Source organism: Megascapheus bottae, chromosome 12, assembly GCF_031878675.1.
Source record: "Megascapheus bottae isolate mThoBot1 chromosome 12, mThoBot2.hap1, whole genome shotgun sequence".
Classification (NCBI taxonomy): Eukaryota; Metazoa; Chordata; class Mammalia; order Rodentia; family Geomyidae; genus Megascapheus; species Megascapheus bottae.
Genome location: NC_143520.1, coordinates 49,763,655 through 49,776,788, shown reverse-complemented (window position 1 = coordinate 49,776,788; position 13,134 = coordinate 49,763,655). Strand labels below are relative to the sequence as shown.

The following is a 13,134-nucleotide window of genomic DNA, read 5'->3' as shown; positions in this document are numbered from 1 at the left end:
TGTAAATTGGTGGTAAAGTGGGGTGGTGTATAGCTTGGTGTGTCCCAGCAGGGGGTGCTGGGGAATGACACAGAGCAGCTGTAAGATCTCTTCTTTTATATCTAGGTTCGAGATGCAGCAATAAACAGCTTAGTGGAAATTTACAGACATGTAGGAGAACGTGTGAGGGCAGATCTCAGTAAAAAAGGATTACCACAGTCCCGGTGAGTTCACACTTTTTCCTGTTTTTCTATTTTTTCCCTACTCTTTTTTAGGTATCATCTTGATTTGTATTATTACTTTTGATGTGGTCATTTTATTTAAAGAATGCATGGTGAGAAAGTTGGTGGTTGGAGATTTTGTTCACACCATACTTCAGAGAACCCTTCCTGTTCCACTCCTTAGAAGTAAGACTTTTCATCCAGACACTTGGACTGATCTCATGCCACAAGCTGATTTTAGAAGTACCTTTAAAGCTGTGATGTTGAAACATTCAACCTTGTAGGTTCTGTGGTTCTACCTCTTGTTATACACAGTACTTAGGTGTGTAACACTTAAAATGGCAGGTGTTTACAGCGTATTTGTCGAAAGAGTAAAGCTAGTCTGCTAGAAAGGACTAATATACATAATAGTTATGAAAGACATTTTGAAATGTTTTCTGTTCACTCATGTCACTTTCAGAGTGTAGAAGCCAGTGCAAGAGAGCCAGTGTCTTACTAGACCCAAGACATCTTGAATCTTTCTGATAAAAACACTTGGTTTCATGTCATTTCTATAAGAGAAAAAGCAATGTGAAGTTGCTGGATCTTAGACTGGGAATACTTTGTAGGATAGCTTGTCTGTCATTGAGTTCAGATGACCTGCAAGAGCCCAGATACTCAGATTTCACAGCTAGTAAGAGTTATGAGCCTCCTTTTTAATATTCTCTACTCTTTTCCAAGAAAGAGTGAGAGCCCTGGGCGTCTGGATAGGGTATGGATACTGAAATAGTGTTTACGAGTCAGTCATCTGTTTGTGAGGCTGGTTGGTGGAAATGGGCCCTAGACCCTAGCATGGGACTTCTCTAAGTGAACAGATGGGGCTGTGCTTCCTGTTGAAAGTCAGACCTCACCCTATTGTTATTTACACCATGGTCCCTAGAGAATTAGCTGGGAATAACACTGTTTTCATATATTTAACAAAACAAAAGGTAATTTGTGAGGTAATCTCTAATCTTTAATTTTTAATCTAAACCCCTCAAATCTGTTCCCAATCTGAAATCTACAGATTTTGCTCATCTATATTCTCAAGGTCAGAGTTATTTCTGTGGTTGATGAACCTCAGCTTTCTGATCTCAGAATAAATACATGGTGAGAGCCCGTAGGAGGAAAAAGAACTTAAGAGTCAAAAATACTAATGGTCTCAGGGAAAACTGGAAGGCACAGATGAGTAAGCGGGTGAGGTTTCAGAGAGGGAAATTAGCATTGTTCCTGGAAAAACAGGCCTTGAGTAGTGATACCTGTTTCACTATGGCCTTATACCTGCTATAAGTAGCTAATGGTGGCCCCAGGCCATGAGCCTACTGCCATAGAGTTTCCATCTTTCACAGAGGCTTCCTCTGCCTTATGGGGAAGAAAACCATAGCAAATGAGCAGATTAGAGGGAATGACATTGTGAAACCAAGCTCTAGGAGAATTTTGAGTTCAGGAAGGAATTCATGAAGCAGCCCCAAGACCACTGTCCTTAGAAAAGCAGACCTACAAGTCTGGTTCCTGGCTTGCATCTGGAAACTTGGATAATTCCCAAAGAGTGGGATAGGAGAGGATTTCTACTGTGTCCAAATTATCAACACGGTGCTGTTTAGGCTGTGTACCTACTTTCCTTTGGGAACCTAGAATTCTAGTATGAGTCAGGTGTGTACTCAGCGTGAAGTTAAACATCCTGGATCCTGAGTCTCTAGGCAGCTTACCTGCTAGATAGCACCACATTGCACTAGATGAATGAAAACCATCCTGTGTGACTCCGTGTCTAGGTTTCCTTTGGACTTTGCCCAGCCACCAGTTCCCTTTGTTACCTGTCCTCTGTATCCGTTTGCTTTACTAAATCACAGCATTGAGAATAGCTGTGCTTTGTGAGTTATGATAGTACATCATTAAAAACCAGGGTGGTCTGGGTGATTCTAGCACTGGATGGTTCAGGTGAGGCCCCAAAGCATTGACACCAGAGCTGAGGTTAGAGCCACACATTTCCAGCCTCTCCTGCACCATTTGTTTAAATTAGTCTCTTGGTTATTTTCACTTATTTATTTATTTATTTATTTTTGTAAGTCCTGGGGCTTGAACTCTGGGCCTTAGTACTATCCTTGGGCTTTCTCAAGGCCTAGAGCTTTACCACTTGAGCCACAGCACCATGTTCTGGCTTTTTCTTTGTATGTGGTACTGAGGAATCGAACCTGGGTCGTCTCTCATGCTAGGCAAGCAGTCTACCACTAGGTTAAACTCACGGCCCCTGTCTGTTAAATTTTGGAAAGGAATCTGTGGAAGTACTTGCTTGAACCTCTGAACAGGATTGAAAGCTTCTGCTCTTAAGTTACATAAAATCCTTATGCAAGCCTGTAGGGGAAAAGGTGTCTTAGGCAGCTGAATAACTTCCCTCATTACCATTATAGTGAAGTTTTGGCAGTAAGGTGCAAGCACTTAGGTGAGCTAGACTATCCTTTATGAAGCAGATATAGTGAAAAAAGAACAAACAAATGAAAATTTCCACGTTCTTTGTTTTATTACCAGGTAGTATTTGAGATCTAGCACTCTAGGCCTAGGGGTCTGGTTACCATATTTATTTTGTTGGAAATGTGCCTAACTTAAATGTGACGTAGCATTCAGTATAATGATTTGAGTCTTACCCATTTCTTGCAAATAACATAATTTCATTCTTTTTATGACTGAATACTACTCTATCTCATTTTTATCCATTCATCAGTTGTTGGGCATCTAGACTGATTTTTCGGCTAGATAACTAGATGAGTATGAAGGTGTATTTCATGTATATTGATGTACATTGCTTTGGATATGTGCCAGGAATAAATACATTTTTAGCTTTTTTATGAACTTCCATACTGATTTTTGTACTTCTTGTACTAATTTATATTTCTGCCACCAACATATGAGAAATTCCTTCCTAGTCTGTCTATGCCATCATTCCTTGTTTGTTTTCTTGATAATAATCATTCTGACTTACATGAGATGAGTATGTCATTTCTTCTATGTCTGAGAATGTTGAACATTTCCTTATGTGCTTACTAGCCATTTATTATTCTGAGAACTGTTTAATTCATTTAACTATTTGATATGTCCATTATTCCTTTGGTATCCAATTTTTTTAGTTCTTTGCATATTATAGATTTTTAAATTCTTTATCTGATAAATCATGGGCGAAGGTTTTCTCCCATTTTGTGGGATATCCATTCATTAAAAAATAATTTCTGCATAGGGTGAGAAATAGGAGAGATGGGATCCTTCAATCTCCAACGTTGTTGGAGATTTCCTTTTCTCCAACATATGTTTTGGGCTTCGTTGCAAAAATCAAATAATGATAGTTGTGTAGATTGATTTCTGAGTCTTCTGTGTCATTTTATTGGGTTTTGTGTCTATTTTTTTGTGCCAGAATCATGCCATTTTTGTTACTATAACTCTATAGTATAATTTAAAGTCTTTGTTTTGTTCAAGATTACCTTGGCTGTTTGGGGTCTTCTGTGCTTCCAAATAAATTTTAGAATTTATTTTTGGGATTGAATTTCTGAGATTGCTTTTTCCAAGTCTGTGAGTAGGATGAGCTTTTGCAGTATCATTTCCTTGTTTGGTAAATTTAGTGGCTCTAATGTGGTTCTACTCGGCTGGTGTCTTGGATATTCTAGGCCTCTCTTACTTCACTGTGGATTTGTGTTATTTGGTGAGTATGATAAGCTTTTTCAGATGAGCCAGGTGCTATAGAATTAGTTATACAATAAAGAAATTTCTATTCTTAAGAATTTGTTCATGGAGAATTTGTTCATGTTCTTGAAAAGAATACGATTAATTAAATCTCTAAGTAATTTCTAAGAAAGGTATAATGAGAAAGATGCCTCCACATCAGCTGAATGATTTAATTGTGGTGACCTCATGTGGGCAGCAGTTTTCACCAGCTGTTGATTCCACAGGTAGGAGAAGAGACTTGAATGTTAAACAATAGAGATAAAGTTGGGAGCCATATACTTAAGTTGTTACTTAATTTTTATCTCATCTGGTGGGCAATATCATATTGAATTAGATAATAAGATTGAAGAAGTCATCAAAATTTCCATTTTAGAGAGTCTCTCTGCCTACATGGGATCACAGAGTAGTTGAGCTATGAGCTTGAACCAGTAAAATATTTGACCATTTTCATATTTCATGCATGTAATGTGTGCAGAGTGTGAGTAAACAATTAACTTTGAGCAGTATAAATATGATTATCACATAGTTGTATGGTATCAGGTAAGACATTCTTGAAAACTAACATACCTTATATAACTTTTGTATATGTTGACTTCAGCATTCTTTGATATTTTAATTTTAATTAGTTTTATTTTTTATTTTTCCAGTTGTGGGGTTTGAACTCAGGGACTGGGCTCTTTCCCTGAGCCTCTCTGTGATCAAGGCTAGAGTTCTACCATTTGAGCCACAGCATCACTTCCTACTTTTTCTTTATATGATACTGAGAAATCTAACCCAAGACACTTCATGCCTGCTAGCCAAGTGCTCTACCACTACTCAATATTCCTAGTGCTGTGCTTTGATATTTTATGGTCACCTCAAAGACTATTGTAAAAATTAATATGCTATATGTTGGTGTACAAAGCTTTGGAAAGGAAACAAGTAACCTTTATTAAATTTCTTTTGTGACTATTGCTTGGGACCCATGCTCCTAAAACAGAAGTGGCTTTATTTACACTTGAGGATAATTCTACTTTCTCACATTATCTGATACATTATAATTACCTGGTGAATTATAATAATTGTAACCAATTATAATAAAATAATTCTAAATTATTTGGTATTTATTGCTTAATGATTTCGCCACGAAGAAAAAATTGAAACTTTTTATATGTTACAACTCATGGCAAAAGCTGATGAGAAATTGCTCTGGGATGCCCCTCTCATTTTTACTTTCATTTTTTGTTATGGCCTTTTTATTTTTAGTGGGGGGGTGTCAGTAGTGGGGCTTGAACTTTGGGTCTGGGTGCTGTCCCTGAGCTCTTCAGCTCAAGGCTCTACTCCTTGAACCACTTCTGGTTTTCTGGTGTTTAATTGGAGATGAGTCTCGTGGATTTTCGTACTCAGACTGGCTTTGAACCCCAATCCGCAGATCTCAGCCTCCTGAGTAGCTAGGATTACAGATGTGAGCCACTGGCTCATGAATTATTATGGCTATTTCATATAGAGATAAGTACATGCTAGGCAAGCACTCTTACCACTAGGCCAAACTCCTGGCCCTAATTTTGTTAGCATTCTATTTCAAATACTATCTGTATTTGGTAAGCTGTGATTGCTTTGCCTTTACTCACAGACTTGTTTTTTCTGGCATTAATGATTGCTTTACTTACAACTGTATAGCTGTGCATACTAGTACCAGCATACGAACCTCTGTACCCCCTGACTATTTTTTTTTGGGGGGGTGGGTCATGGGGCTTGAACTGGGCCTGCGCGCTGCCCCTGAGCTCTTCAGCTCAAGGCTACTGCCCTACCCCTTGAGTCACAGCCCCATTTCTGATTTTCTAGTGGTTAATTGGAGATAAGAATCTCGGGGCCTTTAGTGCCAAGGCTGGCTTTGAACCGTGATCCTCAGGTGTCAGGCTCCTGAGTAGCTAAGATTACAGGCGTGAGCCACTATGCCTGGCTACCTCTGCCAATTTTTTTTTTTTATAGATTTTATTTAGACTTTTGTTTTCATATAGAATGACTGACTTTATGGCCTTTTGCGAGCTCTTATTCTGATGACTTCTTTGGTCATCTTCCTAGGATGGTTTCGCATTACCTTTCTCTGCAAGAGCATCTGCCCACCCTCCCTCCCTCCCTCCCTCCTTTCTTCTTTCTGTACTTCTTTTTCTTCCCTTCTTTTCATCCTTTCCTTCTTCCTCCCTTTCTCCCTTCTCCCTCTATTAGAACACCTAGTGAAAACATTGAATGCAGGTACACCATTAAACATGGTGGGGTGGGTGGTTTTGTTGTTTATGCATTTGTGAAGGCTACCGCCCTACCCCTTGAGTCACAGCACCACTTCTGGTTTTCTAGAAGTTAATTGGAGGTAAGACTCTCACAGACTTTAGTACCCAGGCTATTTTAGAACCTCAATCCCCTGATCTCAGCCTCTTGAGTAGCTAGGATTACAGGCGTGAGCCACCACACTCAGCTAAGGCCTAAATCTTAGAATGAAATAAACTCCATCTGGGGTGAAGAATTTAATCTAAAAATTCAAATTCAGGAAAACTAGAGGAAGAAAATGGCATCAGTTTTATGTCAAATCAATTACTTATATTTGGGAGGTGGTAGGGATTGAATCATGTCAAATTTTAGGTCAGCATGTTATCCCTGAACTTTACCTCCAGATTTATGAAATTTATTTTAAATGAAGACCTAAGTATTTGAAATTAAAAAAAATCGATGGCTTCATAGGGTAATCATTATATTCCCAGTATTCTTAAACATATAAAACTCACTTTTAGAATTGTGCAAGTGTATTATTTTTAAAAGCTGCACTTTGAATTGATAGCCACATTCAGAGGTAAGTGCCTTTCTTCCTGTACTTTTTTTTTTTTTTTAACATGAAGGAAGGAATCTCTTGAAGTGGTAACCTTGGCAGGAGCCATTTTAGGCAAATTATTAAATTCCAAATAAATCATTGTGGGAACTAGTGAGATAAGAGCGTAAATATGCCAACAGCAGTGATGTTTTCAGTGTTCTTGTACCTGGGTTTTCAGGCCTTGCTGAGTTGTGGCTGTGGTTACAGTGAATAGACTTTACCATTCGTGTGGCCTATAGATTCTTTTTACAAATGTTACTTAAAATGAGGAACACTCTCCCAGGACCCTCACTTACAAACTTGCAGGCATGCTCACCTCAGAGGGTGTGGTTGTGACACAATAAAGTGATGCCTGGTCAAGGCATGCCCAGCAGCCTGTGTAGAGATATTCAATATGGGTTTGCCAAGCCTCTGGGGATCTTTATTACATTAAGTGAAAAGTGATGGAAACATCTTAAGAAATTGCTTCTAAGGCATCTTTCCAGATCTTCAGTAACCATCTGGTTTGAATGTGAGTGACTGTGGTACTCATATCTTGTCCTGAGATATTTTTATGTTGGTAGTGTTTCCCTGGGGCAGTTTTGAGAAAGATTTTTAGGCTATTTTGGGGCTCATACAGAAAGATGACTTGTAACTATTAACCTTCTGTGAGCTGGGAAGGGAGGAGGCAGAATAGCAACCTGTTTCATTTCCTTTATTTGTGTTGGTCCATATTTTTGTCTGCCCTCTTCCTTAGAATTTAAGCTCCAGGGTGCCAGTTTTTGATATCCAGCATCTAACTAGCTTTGAGATAGGCACATAATGAACATTCAAGTATTATTGAATGAACAATTGCTCTAAGAACAAAATGTATGAAATATCTAAAGCACTTCAGAGCAAAGCCAAGGACAGGGTTGAGTTAGGTACCCACTCACTGAAAGGACAGGGTTGGGTCCCTGCTCTGTAAACCATGGTGGAATTGTACTAAGTGATCCTGGGCACAGCTCAGTGCTTGTTACACACACCTAAAGAATATGGCTCCTGGGTTTGGAGCATGGCCTAGTGGTAGACTGTTTGCCTAACATGCATGAAGCCCTGGGTTCAGTTCTTCAAGTACTACATACCCAGAAAAAAGCCAGAAGTGGTGCTGTGGCTTAAGTGATAGAGTGCTAACTTTGAGAAAACCCAAAGACAGTGCCCAGGACCAGATTTCAAGCGCCATGACTGACCCCCCCCCCAAAAAAAAAAAAAAAGAATATGGCTCCCATCTCAGCTCTCAGGAGCTGAGAAGAAAAGGTTGAGAAGACAAATGGGTGTGAAATGACTAGTGAAGGACAGTGGGGAAGAATGTTTTAAATGACCAGTCTGGCCTTGCAATTGGGTAGCAGTAGTTAAAATACTACTTTGCTTTGGAATCCCCATGTTTCCACTTATTAAAAGGTACCTCTTTTTTTGCTGGGGAAACTCCATTTTCTATTCAAGGTAACATGTTCCCTACCTTTCCTCTCATTGTTGGTGTCAGTGGATAGAATATTTTAACTGATTAAGGAGTTTTGCTTCAACTTAAATGACAAGAAGAAATGATCTATTAATAGAAAACGACTATTATGCAGTTTTTAAAGCTAAAGAGTATACAGTCATAACATTTGTTTCTAGAGAAATTATTTCTAGCATTTTGAATTAAATGTGCCACAGAAAAACCTGTAGTGTGAGATTAGTGCATTTGTAAAAAAAGCTTTATCCACAGTAACTGTCAATCTGGTTAGAGCAGAGGAAATCTACTTTTTATGATTTGTTTTTTGTAAAAGAGTTACATTGAGTCTTTGTGAGGCAATGGGGCTACTGTCAAGGATCCTGTCTAGCTAGCCCTGTGTGGGATAGAATCTTTACCCTCTAACGCTGCCCTTTAAAAGGTGCAGGTTAAGCCAGGTGCAGTGGCTCACACCTGTAATCTTAGCTACTCAGAGGCTGAGATCTGAGGATCGTGGTTCAAAGCCAGTCCAAGCACTAAAAAGTCCTTGAGACTGTTATCTCCAGTTAATCACCAGAACCCCAGAAGTGACACTGTGGCTCAAGGGATAGGGCGGTAGCCTTGAGCTCAGGGACAAAGCCAAGGCCCAGAGTTCACGTCCCGTGACCGACCAAAAAAAAAGTCACAGGTCATGACTTCCTAATCTGCAGAAGGGGCTGATGCCAACCTTTCCAGAACCTTTACTCCACAGCTGTCCTTATACTAGGCTTCAGTTGTAGTTGTTACTCATGTAGTTTACTGTTTATATTAAGTGGGGTTGTGTCATTGGTAAGGGTTTTTTTTTTTTTTTGAGGGGAGGAACTCACTTCATTTAGTATTTAATAACTAAATAGTAATGGTATTTAATAGTTTATCTTTCTCTCTATGAACATAAATGAATTGTACAAGAGGAGATTCATTTTGACATTTTCACAGATGTCTACAATGCATATTTGTCTTCATACAGGTTGAATGTCATTTTTACAAAATTTGATGAAGTCCAAAAATCTGGAAACATGATACAGTCTGCTAATGGTAAGTAAAAAAATGAGTCTCTATTTCTGCTTTTTCCAGTTTTATGTCGGTAACATACTTATGCTATTTCTAATAGACACTTTAGTATGGATTTCTAGGGCTTAAAACTTAACTTTTATTTACCCTTTTTTCTAGGCTAGAAACTATAGAATAACTACTGCCTTTTTTTTTTTTCCAGAGACTATGTTGAAACCATTATTAATCCTGTTTACTTTTGAAATGTGTCTGGCATTTATCACTGCTAGTGTCTTCATGGTATTAGGCCCCGTGGTACTTTACCTGGTTTCTCGTCACAGCCTCTCAACTAGGATCTTGCTGTTCTTCCGTCTTCACATTTGCTGTTTATTTTCATATGGCACCAGAGTAATCCTTGAAGAAAGTAAGTCAGGCACTGTTAGTCCTCTGTCCCATATCCACACCCAGACCACAATTCAGTGTTCACCGTGGCCACCAGGATCTTTGTGATCTGGCATAGGTCAGTATTCTGATGTCATTCTTAGCGTTCTTTCTGGAAGTTCTCTCTGTTCCTCCCACATTAGCCTGCCTGCTGACCTTGAACATTCTCAGTATCTCTATGTCAATGACTCCTTGATGTCTGTGTATCATTATCCTTCTACTTCCTTCATCCTCATATGTGCTTTAGCTTCCCTCCATTTCAGAGGCCATCAAGAATAGCATATCCAGTGATTCAAGGAACATTCTGTGCTCTTCCACTGCTTGATAAGTTGTCATTTTTTTGCTTATTTAGTGTTTATTTTTTGTCCATTTAGTATTTGTTTTTGGCTTGGGACACTTGCCTATATCCAGGCTGGCCTCAAATTCCCATTTCTTTTGTCTCCAAGAGCTATGATGTAAATCGTAGCCTGTTGTTCTTACTGCCTGAATTGCCTTCACTGTACTTTGTGATTTTTGAGGAGGAGTGGGTAATTCTCATTCCAAAAAAGGAGGGAAAAAGATCAGAGTGATTGTATTAAGAATGAAAAGTTATCAGATTCCAAAAAGAAACTTAAAGCTGTGACTATATCATTGCTTTCTAGACATTGGAGTTGTAAGATGTGTAGATCATAGCTTGGCCTTCAGATTTTGAATATCGAGGTATAGAAAAATATTTACATGCTTTGGGTATAAGGGAGAGCAGGCTGCAGAATCCAGGTGTTTTGTTTTCTTTGCTAATCTTGGGCTTGAACTCAGAGCCACAGCGCCACTTCTGGCTTTTTCTATGTATATAGTACTGAGGGATTGAATCCAGGGCTTCATGCCTGCTAGGTGAGCACTCTACCACTAGGCTATACTCCCAGCCCAGAATCCAGGTCTTTGACTCACCCTGTGAGTATATTCACCATTATTCTTACTCTGAAAGAATGGTTCTTTGGACAGCATGTTTCCTATAACTCACTCAAAATGATTAAAATTGCTTTTATTTACTCCCACAAATCCTGCTCATATGGTTATAAAAATATAAACAATATAAGAAAATGAATAAAATTTACTCTAATTGAGCCAGCATCAACAGAAGTCACTAATAATTTCCCCATATTTTCTTGTAGTCTGTTTTCCTGAAGCTTTGCAACTCTTATGTAATTTTAATCATGGTATGATTTTCTGTACTTAATCTTGTTTTTTCACGTGTACTTTAAAGATTCTGTCTTTGGGAGAAATGGGTCCAAAATTCTGGTTTCTTAAGTCTTGAGTCTCTTATGCGTGGGGTGATGTGTGTCTGGGATTAATCTGCCGCACATACTTTGGGGTGTGTATTTGTGTGGCTTCTCAGTATAAGAATTTTTTTTTTTTTACCAAGAAGTAGAAGTAGTGACAAGAAGCAAGTTTGTGTTTTGTTACCCTTATGGTCACTGAAACTGAAACAATCTACCATGAATCCCTGCCTGGGTTTTACTGAGCATGACAATAATTTAAACACCTGGAGTAACAAAGTCAGGTAACATCAGCCATGCTGTAACAACTTTTTATTCTTTTTTTGTTTTGTTTTTGCCAGTCCTGGAGCTTGAATTCAGGCCCTGAGTGATGTCCTTGGGCTTTCTCAAGGCTAGTATTCTTACCACTTGAGCCACAGCACCATTTCTGGCTTTCCCTATATATGTACCAAGGAATGGAAACTGGGTCTTCCTGCATGCTAGGCAAGCACTCTACCACTAGGCCCAACTCCCAGCCACCAACTTTTTATTCTTAATGAATAATTGAAAACATTACCTCCAAGTTTCCTTAATTATTTTATTTTTTATTTTGTTTTGTGGTTCATGGGGCTTGAACTTGGCCTGGGCACTGTTCCTTAGCTCTTTAGCTCAAGGCTACCACTCTACCCTTGAACCAAGCCCCACTTCCTATATTCTAGAGGTTAATTGGAGATAAGAGTCTCAGGTCCTTTTGTGCTTTAACTGGCTTTGAACCTTGATCCTCAGATCTCAGCCTCCTGAGTAGCATGAGCCACCGCGCTAGGCTTCCTTAAATATTTTATCCAAGTAATGTGTGTGGATATGAAGTGTCACCCAAAAGGCTCATTAGTTCGTAATATGTAAGTGTTCAGCAGAGATTTGTTTTTCGGAAATGTTAGATTCAGACTTTGATGGCATTATTGGGAGATGTTAGTCCATGGTGGAGTTTACCAGAGTGAAAACCTACTTTTGAACAAAAACTACTGTGGTGACAAGAGACTCAGACTGGAAGGTTTTCTATAGCCCTCTCTTTTTCTTTTCCCAGGACAGTGTAAAACAGTATTTAAATGTTCCCTGCCCTATCCTTTCCATGTTCATTTGTGAGGTTCTCTGAAGCTTGGCTGGGTGATAGTTTCTATATGCAGAGGTCAATGGATTCCTCCTTAGCGACTTATTTGTAAAATCCCAAGTATGTATTAAAGTGAGTAGAATAGGATAATGAGGCCCATGTTTCCCCAGCTGCTGTGACCATCAAAACATGCTAGGCTTGCTTTATCTCTGCCTATTAGAAGTTTAGTGGGCCAATAGTAGGCCCTTATCAGAGTTAGGATCAAGAAATGTCTATATTCTGATTATCTTGTTTTTTATAAGAAGCAGGGAAATAAAAAATAAATGTTAGTTGTAGACAAGGTGTGTTTTTATGGAGTTTTACAAGCAGTACCCTCTGAGGAAGACTTGCACTTTTCAATGTCATCTAAGAACAGAGATGAAAATTACAATTTATGACTCCCAGTTTGTGAAGAAAAGGAAAAGAGGAGCATCATTTCATTAATTATATGTTGATGTGGGAAAGGAGCATTGATACTACAAAGTGAGTGTCTTTCCTGACATCCCCATAGGCAGCTGAGTTCTATCTGCTGTCTTTATCCTGTGTTTTTTAAAATTTCACCCCTTATGATTTAGTATTTTTATTTGGACAACATATGCACATATGCAGAAAATACCTGCTGTCAGAATCATTTTATAATTTTATCTGATTTACAAAAACAGGACAGCAAAATAAGTCATAATACTATACAAAGTAAAACAGATTGGCCAGGAATTGGTGGCTCATGCCTGTAAGCCTAGCTGCTGAGGAAACTGAGATCTAAGGATTGAGGTTTAAAGCCAGGCTAGGCAGAATATAGTGTATGAAACACTCATTTCCCATGAACTGAAAAAATGTCAGAAGTAGAGATGTGGCTCAAGAAGTATAATGCCAGCCTCGAGTGAAAAAGCCAATTGTGAGTATGAGACATTGAGTGCAAGCCCTCGGGTCAAGAATGAATGAAGGAATGAATGAATGGATCAGCAAATAAACTGATTATAGACAGTGAAGATCAGTGTTTTACAGTGCTATAGATTATCCACTGTGAAACAATATTTCAGTCTACCAGCTGGTTTAAA

At 38.8% G+C, this 13,134-nt stretch overlaps 1 protein-coding gene across 1 annotated transcript in view; it reads left to right on the top strand.

Annotated features, from left to right (window-relative positions):
- Clasp1 (cytoplasmic linker associated protein 1) overlaps positions 1-13,134 on the top strand; it is a 237,997-nt gene that overhangs the window by 94,097 nt on the left and 130,766 nt on the right. The window contains exons 7-8 of the mRNA XM_090342974.1: positions 106-203; positions 9,231-9,298. Of these exons, the coding sequence (XP_090199100.1) occupies positions 106-203; positions 9,231-9,298 (166 nt within the window). The remainder of the gene's footprint in view (positions 1-105; positions 204-9,230; positions 9,299-13,134) is intronic.